The sequence below is a fragment of the Schistocerca piceifrons genome, chromosome X (genome assembly GCF_021461385.2).
Source record: "Schistocerca piceifrons isolate TAMUIC-IGC-003096 chromosome X, iqSchPice1.1, whole genome shotgun sequence".
Classification (NCBI taxonomy): domain Eukaryota; kingdom Metazoa; phylum Arthropoda; class Insecta; order Orthoptera; family Acrididae; genus Schistocerca; species Schistocerca piceifrons.
Window position 1 is genome coordinate 292,737,642 of NC_060149.1, and position 13,807 is coordinate 292,751,448.

Sequence of the window (13,807 nt, forward strand, 5' to 3'; positions counted from 1 at the left end):
GGTGGTGCCCAACAAGACTCTTTCGATGTGCTGTGAAAAGCTCTGATGACTGACCCTGTACTTGGTCTGTATGATGAGAGAGCACCTACAGAACTACACACAGATGCCAGTGGGCATGGGATCGGTGCTGTTCTGGTGTAAATTTCGGATGGAAAAGAGAAGGTTATAGCCTATGCTTCTAGGATCCCAAGAGACACTACTCAACAACAGAAAGACAATGTCTTGATGTGATCTGGGCCATGTGCGAATTTCGACAGTATCTCTATGGAAGGCCATTCACAGTTGTTACAGACCATCATTCACTTTGTTGGCTGACAGGTCTTAAGGATCCAACAGGACGACTCGCCAGGTGGGCACTACATCTTCAAGAGTATGGCATTACGACAGTGTACAAAAGTGGAAGAAAACACCAAGATGCCGACTGTCTCTCAAGAAACTCAGTGCAGGACCATCAGGACTTTGATGAAGATAGTGACTGTCTCGCTGCACTCCAGGATCCCTCTGCTGAGCAGAAGAAGGATGCCAAGATAAATCAAATTATGCTTGCCTTAAATTGGTCAGAGGATGTGAAAGGACACTTTAAGGAAGTTAATGGATTACTTTGCAAGAAAAACTTTGATCAGTTTTGAAAGATGTGGTTACCAGTGAATCCTAAACACATGCACTTAGATGTTCTACAGAAATTTCATGACACACCTGAGGCCGGACATTTAGGATTTATTAAGACATATGATAGGATCCGCAAGAGATTTTTCTGGCCAGGTTTATTTAGGAGTGTATTGCACTGTCGTGAGTGCCAGAGGGGAAAGGCAGTTCCTCAGAAACCACCTGGCCGACACACACCAATTCCACCAGCCGAAACACCTTTCCAGCGCATTGGGATTGACCTCCTCAGATGATTTCCAACGTCTGCTAGTGGCAATAGATGGATTATTGTTTGCACTGATTATCCGACATGCTGTGCCATTACAAAAGCCATGAAAACAGCCAAAGCATCTGAGGTAGCCAAATCCATCATGGAAGAAATTGTATTGAAACATGGTGCCCGAAGGTCGTTAATTATGGATTGAGGGAAAGTTTTTCAATTGAATCTTGTGAAAGAGATAAACCGTCGGTGCGACATTACTCACCACATGACGACTGCCTACAGTCCGCAAACTAACAGGCTTACTGAATGCCTTAATAAGACCTTGGCCGACATGCTATCAATGTTCATCAATGTTGAGAAGAGCAACTGGGATGAGGGGCTACCTTCCATGACGTTTGCCTACAACACCGCCAAACAAGACACCACAGGATTTACGCCCTTTTTTCCTGTGCATGGGTGTGAGGCGACTACAACAATGGACACTGTGTTTCCGTTACATCCTGATGACGTGGACGACGACTACATCTACCAGGTGTTAACCAGAGCTGAGGAAGCTCAGCAATTAGCTTGACTCCGCACGCTGCAGGCTCAAGACAACGATTGCCGGAGGTATGATGCGAGCTACCGCCCTGTTGGTTACCAGCCTGGTGACCTCGTCCGGACCTTCACTTCTGTTCGGAAGACTGGTCTCTCTGATAAGCTCCTCAGGTGCGACTTTTGACCTTATAAGGCTGTAAGACAGTTGTCTGATGTTACTTATGAAGTTGAAGATTTCGACCCCGACACAAGATGATGAAAGACAGAGATACAGCCCACATCCTTCGAATGAAGTCCTATAAGGATCCTGCAACCCAGGGTAAATTCGAAACTCCAGAGACAGGCAACAAGCAGAAAGGTGATTAAGAGCATAACAGCAAGGCAAATTGTAGTGGTTACGATACTGGACTGTTGCATGGAGGGTTGTGGTTTAAAACTCACCTGAACTGTAAAATTTTAGTTTCTATATTCGGTTTGAGTACATTCTAGAAGTATCCACAAATGTCAAGAATCATTGTACTGGAATGTTCTGTAACTATATATACCATATGTGTTCTGACCAGAGGCAGTCCGCTCCGCGCTCTTGTATGTGCAAGTGCTGAATAAACCTTCGTTAAGTGAAGTTAGTGTTCGTCATACATCTAATTACACTTTCTTCTACATGACAATATAATCATGGTATACAACTGGGGTAAAAATTTAAAAAAAAGATGAAAGTAGTACAGGATTATGAACCAATTAGGTTGAGTATATCTGTACATCAATTAACTAACTCAACCTAATTCCAGAAACACATTAAACGAAGACCTTGGACACCTAAGTAAATCAGCATCTGTTAACATATATATAGCAGAAATAATGTGCAGACATATAATTACACATCAGAACAGTAAAAACCAGTAATGTTATACATTCATATTACATGGAAAGACTGTAAAATACACATAAAAAGATTACATTATTTTTTCCTAAAAATTCTAAGTACAATACTTGAACTATGGGTACCAAATGCCCTGTCCCTTAGGCTGAGTGAGGCATTAACGTGTAAACCACTCATGCAATATATCTAAGTGTAGCAATAAAATTGGAGTTATTCATCAAACAAGGTCATACCATAATGTGCCAAAAATGGAACGCGATAACCTAGACCTCGGGTACCTACTCACTAAGGACAGCATACAATAGATGTTATAATGTATCTATTACAAGAAAATTAGAATTATAAATACAATCTTATTTAACACTGTCTACAAACAAAATTGAAACTATGCAGGGAATGAGACTACCATATTACATAACTTTATTTTTAATATGGGCACACAGTTCAAAAACATAAATGTCTTGCAGACATGGTTATAGCTCTACAAGATCCTACGCAAATAGAGCACAATTAATTACATAATCCAACTGTAAATGTCATCATCAGTGTGGAAAGAACAGAATGTAAAATTAAACCAATATGTTTATTAGGTAAACACAATGCAATGATATAATAAGAGTCCTGATAGCAATCATAAAAAGAAAAAATTAAAGTATTGAACAAGTGACACTTTATTACAAACCATAATAGCAAAAATAACATTTAAACAAAAGCTAGTTCCAACATAAAGCAATGTGAAAAGGGGTACAATATTAATAACAGATAACAGTAATCATAAGAGCCAAAATGGTTTGGTATATCTGGAGATGAGTTCATAATTAATAAAATCTAACACACTGCTTTGGCATACTGAACCTAGACTTTTGCAACAGATGAATCACTCTAATTTCATCCCGGGCACGGGGTCTTGGGTTCAATTCCCGGCGGGGTCAGGGATTTTCACCTGCCTCGAGATGACTGGGTGTTGGCGTTGTCCTCATCATTTTATCATCATTGATGAAAGTGGCGAGACTGGACTGAACAAGGGTTGGAAATTTGTATGGGCCCTGATAACCACGCAGTTGAGTCCCCCACAAACCAGACATCATCATCATCATCATCATCTAATTTAGTTACTACTCTTCAATATATTCCCTGTGTGTTTTACGCATTAACACCTCAGTTTGAAGGACAGGGCATTTAGTACCTACAGCACAAGTATTGCACTCAACATTTTTTAGGAAAAAATAATGTCATCATTTTATATACTGGTTATAGGCTTTCCATGTAATATGAATGTATAATATTACTGGTTTTTACTGTTCTGATGTGTAATCATTTGTTTTCACTGTATTTCTACTATATATGATGTTGGTTTACTTAGGTGCCCAGGTATTGGTTTAATATGTCTTTGGAACTAGGCTGAGTTAGTTAATTTATGTGCCGACATACTCAACCTAAATGGCTCATGATCCTGTACTACTTTTTATCTTTTTTTTTCAATTTTTATCCCAGTTGTATACCATGGTTATATTGACAAAGCCTTACGTTTATGTAACATTTTATACATAAACACAAAGTCATTTTATAATGTCCCAACAATAAAATGATATGAGATAGTCTTCATATTTTAATAATGCAGGAATTCCAGGTTTTTAAATGCTCCTCAGATGTCTGTTGGTATGCATTCTACCATTTAACAAATGTGTTTACGTTTTTCTGCTGTTGGCAGCACTCTAGGTTAATACCTGCTTCATAGACATTATTCACATAATGTACATCTAAACACATCCAATAATCCTACTTTCACGCGATATTTATGATTAGATGGAATGTCACTACTGGCTTCCAAAAGTACATCAATGTTTTGGGTATCATCTTTGTTGAAAAAGATATTGTGTCTGCCAACTTCGACTAGACACACAACCTATACCCTTCAAAATGTAGATTATTCTTGTTCTCTGTAATCTTTGACAATATTGTCTTTGACATTCAGCTTCTAATGTGTACCTCTAAGTTTGAAATAATCAGTTGCAACAGATTATGTTTTATGCAGTATTGTATTTGTATCAGACAAAATAATTTTAGTTTATGGAGCAATTGTATGAACATGTGATTAGAGATGATTTGAAGAAAATGTCTTCATGACCCATCAGTGTAGAGCTGTGTAAGTACTTTCTAATTGATTGTTCTTCACAAATGTGCTCCTTCTGTCTATGTATGCTACATGCATTTTTTCTGTTTCTGTATTTTATAGTCTGCTTGTGAAGATGGTTATTTAACCAAACCAGTGGAGAATAAAAGTGTATTTGTCCAGCTGATGGTTCAGAGATGCATTTCTTCAAATATCTGACAGCTGTAAACAGTTAACTTATAAAATTTATAAAAATAATGTAGTTTTCAGAGCAGAATCACTACCAAATTGAAAATAAGTATGAACTGTTGCAGTTCCAGATAGTTCAAGGAAGAAAGTAGACCGGAAATAGAAAATCTTGCTGCCAGGTAGCAGTCTAGGAATGAAGGTGGGCCAACAATTAAATAAGATGCCCAGAATACAGGCATCACAAACCTAGTACCATCTATCAGGGCTTAACTAATGATTTGAATAACAGGCATCAGACATTTACAGCAGGGACAGAAAGTAATAACCTGGCCAAGAGTTTGAGGTACAGTGCCAGTAAGAGTTTTGAGATAAAGTACCAGGAGTGATTTTGACACGCTGGGAACAGCAACTGTAAAAAGAAATTGACTGCTGATGTTGTGCAGAGGTACAGCCAGTCATCATTTTTTTTAATTTTGACATACCCACATGATAATTCTCTCTCAAACTTAAATTTTTTCGTTATGTTTGCACAATATCGTTTCACATCTTTAAGGGGGCTCCAGAAAGGATCAAAATCATGAAATTTTAAACTCTTACTTTTTTGCATTTTAAAATTCTACAGACTCTCCTTTCAATAGATACATAATTTATTCAGCCAATCTGCAATACATTAAAACATCCACCCAAAAAGCATCAGAGTGGAGAACACAAAGGGGGCAAAGGTCATGCACTAAAACTTGTATAGAATGATAAAACCAACCGTCACGTATAAAACGTAAATCATTTAGGGATGGCTAGAGGACAAATGTAAGGATGTAGAGGCTTATCTCACCAGGGGTAAGATAGATACTGCGTACAGGAAAATTAAAGAGACCTTTGGAGAAAAGAGAACCACTTGCATGGATATCAAGAGCTCAGATGGAAACCCAGTTCTAAGCAAAGAAGGGAAAGCAGAAAGGTGGAAGGAGTATATAGAGGGTCTATACAAGGGCGATGTAATTGGGGACAATATTATGGAAATGGAAGAGGATATAGATGAAGATGAAATGGGAGACATGATACTGCGTGAAGAGTTTGACAGAGCACTGAAAGACCTGAGTCTAAACAAGGCCTCGGTTGTACACAACATTCCATTAGAACTACTGACAGCCTTGGGAGAGCCAGTCCTGACAAAACTCTACCATCTGGTGAGCAAGATATATGAGACAGGCGAAATAGCCTCAGACTTCAAGAAGAATATAATAATTCCAATCCCAAAGAAAGCAGGTGTTGACAGATGTGAAAATTACCGAACTATCAGTTCAATAAGTCACTGCTGTCTTTACGGACGAATGGAAAAACTAGCAGAAACCAACCTCGGGGAAGATCAGTTTGGATTCCGTAGAAACACTGGAACACATGAGGCAATACCGACCCTACGACTTATCTTAGAAGCTATATTAAGGAAAGGCAAACCTATGTTTCTAGCATTTGTAGACTTAGAGAAAGCTTTTGACAATGTTGACTGGAATACTCTCCTCCAAATTCTGAAGGTGGCAGGGGTAAAATACAGGGAGCGAAAGGCTATTTACAATTTGTACAGAAACCAGATGGCAGTTATAAGAGTCAAGGGACATGAAAGGGAAACAGTGGTTGGGAAGGGAGTGAGACAACCCTATCCCCGATGTTATTCAATCTGTATATTGAGCAAGCAGTGAAGGAAACAAAAGAAAAATTTGGAGTAGGTATTAAAATCCATGGAGAAGAAATAAAAACTTTGAGGCTCGCCGATGACATTGTAATTCTGTCAGAGACAGCAAAGGACTTGGAAGAGCAGTTGAACGGAATGGATAGTGTCTTGAAAGGAGGATATAAGATGAACATCAACAAAAGCAAAACGAGAATAATGGAATGTAGTCGAATTAAGTCGGGTGATGCTGAGGGAATTAGATTAGGAAATGAAACACTTAAAGTAGTAAAGGAGTTTTGCTATTTGGGGAGCAAAGTAACTGATGATGGTCGAAGTAGAGAGGATATAAAATGTAGACTGGTAACGCCAAGGAAAGCGTTTCTGAAGAAGAGAAATTTTTTAACATCGAGTATTAATTTAAGTGTCAGGAAGTCGTTTCTGAAAGTATTTGTATGGATTGTAGCCATGTATGGAAGTGAAACATGGACGATAAATAGTTTGGACAAGAAGAGAATAGAAGCTTTCAAAATGTGGTGCTACAGAAGAATGCTGAAGATTAGATGGGTAGATCACATAACTAATGAGGAGGTATTGAATAGAATTGGGGAGAAGAGGAGTTTGTGGCACAACTTGACTAGAAGAAGGGATCGGTTGGTAGGACATGTTCTGATGCATCAAGGGACCACCAATTTAGTATTGGAGGGCAGCGTGGAGAGTAAAAATCGTAGAGGGAGACCAAGAGATGAATACACTAAGCAGATTCAGAAGGATGTAGGTTGCAGTAGTTACTGGGAGATGATGAAGCTTGCACAGGATAGAGTAGCATGGAGAGCTGCATCAAACCAGTCTCAGGACTGAAGACCAGAACAACAACATATGTTGTTCAATTTATAAAATAAATGGGACAAAGTAGTAAATTTTTGTTAGATTAGAAAAAATTAATCTCTAATGACTGAATTCAAATTTTTAAAAATCCTTGTGTTAAGTCGTAGCCAATATTCCAATAAATGATCTTTGAAAATTTCAACTTCCAGATCAAATACTTTCTGAGGAAACAAGCAAATCATAAGTGCTGTTTTAACATTGGATAGAACTTTCCGGTGCCCCTTAAATGCAAGTATCAATTCTGTAAAAGAATAACTATGTAAGCTGCATCGTCGTTTTGTTTCTGAGAAGTCCAATGGAGAACAGACATTCCCGAGTTCCTTCTCTACATCCACTGCAACACTTTTGGTCACTTGGTAATCCCATACCTGTCACCATCATAACAACTGCATTTCCCATTTTCATTCTAGTTGCCCTCAACATAAATTTAAGAAAGAGAATATATCTCAACTTTCAAGACAAAACAGAAAGTGCAGACAGAGATGGTGTGGAATTACCAAGTAATTGGTTGAAGAGAAAGGTGTGGAGAAGGAATGGAGGTAAATGGTCTGGAATGAGCTGCACATGTGGTGCAAAAATCACAGTCCACAGCTGTAATTGACACAGGACACTACTACACAGCTGACCATTAACAATGATAACTTTGCTGAATATTGTCACATTGTAACGACAACTGAGACCAAATCCGATTGTATGGTCGTCAAATAAGAACAACACTTTTTTTGGTACTGAAGGCATGTTTATTATGAACACCAACGTGCATCCATAACAGAATTAAACTTGTGGTTGGGGATAGCTGGTATATTTCATAATTTTAGTGGACTGCTGTTAATGTGATGTAAATAATAACTCAATTTTCCTACCACTACCAGTAACCTGGCACCCAGAAAGGACTCTCCACTTTCATACACTAATTTCAGCTAAGAAACAATTTCTTCCTCAGTATAAAGATTATATAATACCCAACGCCACCCATTTTCATGAACTCAAGCTGCAACCAAGGACAATGAGAGATACGTAGTAAGTGATAACAATGTAATGTGGCTGTGAACACTTTGGCACTTGAGTAGTATTGTTTATCACATCCGAAACACTCTGGTTACACAGTATTTCGTTGTTTTGCAGTTACACAGTGTATCCATCTATTTTTTCCATTGTATCACATATATTGCATTGTTTAAGGTAATTTTATTTGTAAATAATTAAAAATTCAGTATTCTGGCAGTAAGAGCAGATGCATTGAGTTGAAGATGTCAATCGACTGAAAAAAGGAAAATCAACAGTTTCTCAGTTACACAGGTATTGTTTCTTCACCGACAATAAGTATGTAATCTAAAAATGTGACATTATTTACTGGTCCATGTATAAGTTTGACAGAACTGTAAAGACAGAACAGGAAAAATCAGAGGGAGACAAAAATGCACGAATGCAAAATTTACAAGGAATGGATGCTGGCTCCACAAGTAAAGATTTGGAATATTCACATCTTGCTACAAGACATTTACCATCTGAAGGAAGAGCCACACACATGCCACATAACCACATAATAGTCAATGACAACACAGTGCTTCACATTATCCCCTCCAGACAATATACTGTTTCCTTTAGCATTGTAAAAATGTATGGGTCAGTAGTTATTGTGTGTGTTCTTTTGCCAGTATACTGAAAAGTTTAAGTTAGATGTGCATTCAGACTGTTATTGACCTGTGACAGGATCCCAGATTGATTCCTAAAATTTTCCTCCTCATAATTATAAAGAAGAACTGTCATTTTCTTAACAATGCTTGTCCAGGATTTTTATCATCTTGAAACACATTTACCAATGTTACAAAGGTTCGTAATTTAACTGTTCTGTAGTGTTATATTAAAATGTGAATTTCATGAAAAGTTAACCATTAATCTAAAAGATAAATTTTTCTTCATAACTAAATATCATTTATACATATGTGTAACTCTTACTGTTGACAAAAAACAGTGCAAAAAAACAAGTCTCTCACCAGATCAGTTACACAATAAAGAATAAACTAAACAGCAACTTTAAGTGTTACATAATGTCATTTCTACAATTTATAAAAGCTGTGGAACACCAACAAAAATTAATCAAGTTGGGTTTAACATTTCATCGGTTGCAACGTGTGGCAAGTGCATGTTCATTTATGTGTATCTGTGATTATGGGGCATCTACATAAAGAAAGGCTTTCTCATGAAACAGTAAAGTTAAAGAAGAGTATTAGTTACTCACTGCAATCTTGGGTTTAATAATTACAATTTCCTTGCTCACTAAAATGTACATCCACTTTGGACTGATGAGCAGGATGTGACCTTGTTACCACTCTTAACTACAGTTTTGTGCAACTTCACTAAATGATTTAAAATCTGCATTTCTTTGTATTCTTATTACAGTGTGATTCAGAGACAAACAAACAAATCTGAATGCCATGCCAAAACAATCTGCTGTATGTGTGAGAGGGTGTTAGAAGTAGCTGATACTAGATCTACACTGATCAAAGAGCTTTAGTAAAGACAGTTCCCTTAGATAATTACAAGTGCTTCTTCATAAGTTATTTAAGAATTTCAATACATAGTTATGGTAAGCCACCTAATCCCATGAACATTAAAATATAGCCGTAGTAAAAGTTTTTGTGGCGTAACAGGCATTTACAATCTTAAGTCATCATAGATCAACCCAAAAAGGTGTAATCAAATGTATCGGTGTTAACGCAACACATAATTACTAATATGCGTAAGTGTTGGCAAAATGCCTGCAATCTTACAGCATAGTGATTAAATATTTGAGATAGTAGACACAAAAGTGAAGATAATGTAAACAAAACAGAAAATTTAAGCAAGTAACAAATTCTACTAAGAAGACTGGAGGTAAAATCATTCATCTGAATACAAAGACACATTATTATCATTATGTTATTAAAAATACTGCGTATCACACTGTACACAATAATTTAAATACAGGGAAGAGTAAGATATGGCCACCACAATTATTATATAGTCAAGGAAACAACTAAAAATGAAGTACATAAACTGAGAGGGAAAAGAACCCAGAACAGTTCTCAAATTTACAAGAAGGAAAAAGCATATAGTAAGCTAATAAGAGAAGCCGGATCTAGGTATAATGCCTGAGAAGGCAAGGTAGGACGAGCGAGATTAAGCTAAAGTCAATAACATTTTTTATCAACATCAAACAGTAGTGAGTGAATGAACACTCAACTGATACATCTCAAAGCAAAAAGAATACATAACATCACCAGCAAGGGTCAAAATTTTGTGTGTGTATTAGATCACAGAATCTTCTGGAGTGATTATCTCTAAAAATATTTGCATTAAGATGACCTACAACAACTACATATTGCAGTTTTTAGCTTTGTGTAGAAGTACTTCAAATTATTTCCGGTAATTGCTTATATTAAAGCTAGATGGTCAGTATCGAACTAATGTCAGCCACTTGCCTCCCTGGATAATTATCTGCACTGCTACTGCATGTCAGAACACTGATTGTGGAGTACTGATCTTGATTTCAACATTTAATTATATGGTGATTACTCTTTCCTTACAGTTCTTCAGAACTGTTAGTCTTTTATAGTATTGTAGATTACAAACATTATATTCAATTCTTATTAGTGCATATCCTGTCATAACAAAATATTTGGTAGTTCACCATCTGTTAAAATCAATCAATCAATCAATCTCTCTCTCTCTCTCTCTCTCTCTCTCTCTCTCTCTCTCTCTCTCTCTCTACAATCCATCATCTTTCACATCTCCATCATCTCACAAAATTGTGAACCCAAGTATACCTGCAATATTGTTAATAAATATATCTACTAAGAACCTTAATACCACAGAAGTTTCAGTAATTTTCAAAGGTCCAGCCCTCAGCCTTACACCCATATTCAATCATGCTGGACTGGACAAAGGGCTATTCTACCCTGCAATGGAGACACTTCTTTGCTACCAACACCTTGAACTAAAACAGGCCAAAGAGAACACTTTGCCTTTATTCTTCCAATTCATATCTTCCTCCAATGTGACACATCCTTACTCCCATTCAACAACATCCAGTAACCTACCAGGAATTCCACACCTCCAACTTGGCCTCATCTCCTTATCCCTGTTCCTTCCCAGCAACAAAAAATCTCTTGATGGAAGACAGAGCAGCCATCCACATTCTTAAAAATAGATTATGATTTCATCATTTTCCCTGTAAATAAAGGCTCTGCCATTGTGACTATGAATTTCAGTGACTAACAGGCAAAAGTTCTCCACCAACTGTCAGATTCTTCCCCCTAAAAGCTGTTACAGTAATCCAATCACAGAAGTTCAGCATAATCTCAAATCATTAGACCCATCCCAAAAGCTTTCCACTACTCCATTTCCTTCCTCACTCCTCAACCACAACCCCCTTTCACCCCACACATCCACAAACCTAACCAATCTCAACATCCTATTGTAGCTGGTTACTGTGCTACTTCACCCCCTCCCCATATCCACCCAAAATAATATCTGCCCTAGGTAATCAACATTTCCCAATAACTGCCCACAGCCTAGCTTCCTATACCAAGCAGGCCAATCACTTTCTTCAGTGCTTCTTCAGAATCCTACCCCTGTTACCACTCACCAGGTTCTCTGCTTGCCACTGTTGAAATCCCCTACCTATACATTAACAACACATGATCAACTATATCTACATCTACATACATATTCCAAAAGCCACTGTATGGTTCATGGTGGAGGGTAACTTGTACCACTACTAGTCATTTCCTTTTCTGTTTCACTCTCAAATAGAGTGAGGGAAAACCGACTAAGTACATGACTCCATACAAGTGTTAATGTCTCTCCTAGCTCAATTACACTGATATCTTCTTGATCTGGATCCAGGGTCAAGAAATACTATCCTCTTTCTTCCAAAGCATTAATGCTATTATCCTATCAATTTCACCTATTCCAGCTCCATATACCCACCTAACTGAACCTTTATGCCCACCTCTCTGATCACACAGTAAAACTTCCAGACATGTGAAACTTCACATCAACGCACAGTACCTGCACTTCCACAGCTGCCATTCCTTCCACATTAATAAGCCTCTCCTGTGTAGTCTCATCGCTCATGGATGGTGTATCTGCAGTCACAAGCCAGTATGCTGAAGACTAAGTTCTTTACAGAGAGGCACTACCACCCCAAATCTAGCTGACCAAACAGATCTCGTGTACTAAAATTACATATATTCCTAGTCCTCCAAACATCTCCATTAAACCTCACTCACACATATCTCTCTTCCAACCTCTCTAAAAGTTTGAATAAATTTAAAGTTTATAAACAATTTAACAGATACTGTCTGCAATACATACTTGTGTCCTTGTAAAAATGCATTTACTTTTATTAACAACAAACAGCACCGCAAAAATTTTAAAGGAATTAATTACCTGCAATTCACACCATGCGACAGCAACACCAGTCTGTGTATCAAGGCCTTTGTAGACTGTCTTAAAGCTTCCTCGTCCAACTTCCTCCTCAAACTTCAAGAATCTTCCATCAGGTGATGCTCCAATTGCCTTTTCTTCGTCATCTTCATCACCACTGCGAACACGACGATTAGCTGTTTGTACCAGCGCACCTTTCTCTATGTCAGAATGCAATGTGTCACTTTCTTCTTCTTCTTCATCATGAAAATCTGATCTTTCCTCCTCTTTGGGACATATCTCAAACGATTCTGATGCAGTCGTAGTCCTTGACGACTGTGGTGATGTGGGATATGGATCTGCTTTGACCTGTGTGAATTTTCTTATTTTAAATTGGCCTATATGTGCAAAATGAGGTTCTGGTTCTGTCAAAGTACTATGTGCACTTAAAATCTTTGGTTCTGTAGTAGTTTTAGTTGCATCTTCCAGGGAATTCTTTCTTGGTGCTCCAACAGCTGGAATGCATTTTGTTTCATCTTCTGAAGATGGATTATCTGATGTTACCTCTGAATAACTACTTGAGTCAAAGTGTAACATGCTAACAGGAACAGACCATTTAACTTTTGGATGTGAGGGTTCAATTTTTTCAGACTTGTTCTCACTTGATTCACCAGTTGAACCAGTTGAGGTCCTGTCAATTTTTGAGGCCGTATCACCATCTGTGCCAGCTGGGTCTTCACAAACACTGAGAATCTGTAAGCCATCTGTACTTTCTGATGAAACTGAAAGGGACAGAATAGTTGGCTCCACAACAGCAATCTGAAAATTGAAGCAAACAGAGCCAACTGTGATTATGTAACTAATTACAGAATGAACAGAAATAATATGGAGCACACACACACACACACACACACACACACACACACACACACACACACACACACACACACACCATTTTTTGCCTGATAATTAATCAAAACAACATGTCACAATGGTTCACATAAGTGGATTTGTTCACTGGGCTGTACCAAACATTGATTCAACAACAGAACTGGTAAGTGATCATGTACAAATCTACTTCATTAAATCTTGAGAAGTTACTGTGTAAAAATGTCACTTTAACCACAACTGCTTGATCATAAAACTAAAATTCTGTGTGTGTGTGTGTGTGTGTGTGTGTGTGTGTGTGTGTGTGTGTGTGTGTGTGGTGGGGGGGGGGGGGGGGGCTGCTACTATTTTTAAATAACCCGTATC

General features: G+C 37.8%; 1 protein-coding gene across 1 annotated transcript in view; it reads right to left on the reverse strand.

Moving 5' to 3' along the window:
* The window catches only part of LOC124721111, a 335,377-nt gene that overhangs the window by 230,015 nt on the left and 91,555 nt on the right, over positions 1-13,807 (reverse strand). The window contains exon 5 of the mRNA XM_047245929.1: positions 12,578-13,372. Coding sequence (XP_047101885.1) covers positions 12,578-13,372 — 795 coding nt within the window. The remainder of the gene's footprint in view (positions 1-12,577; positions 13,373-13,807) is intronic.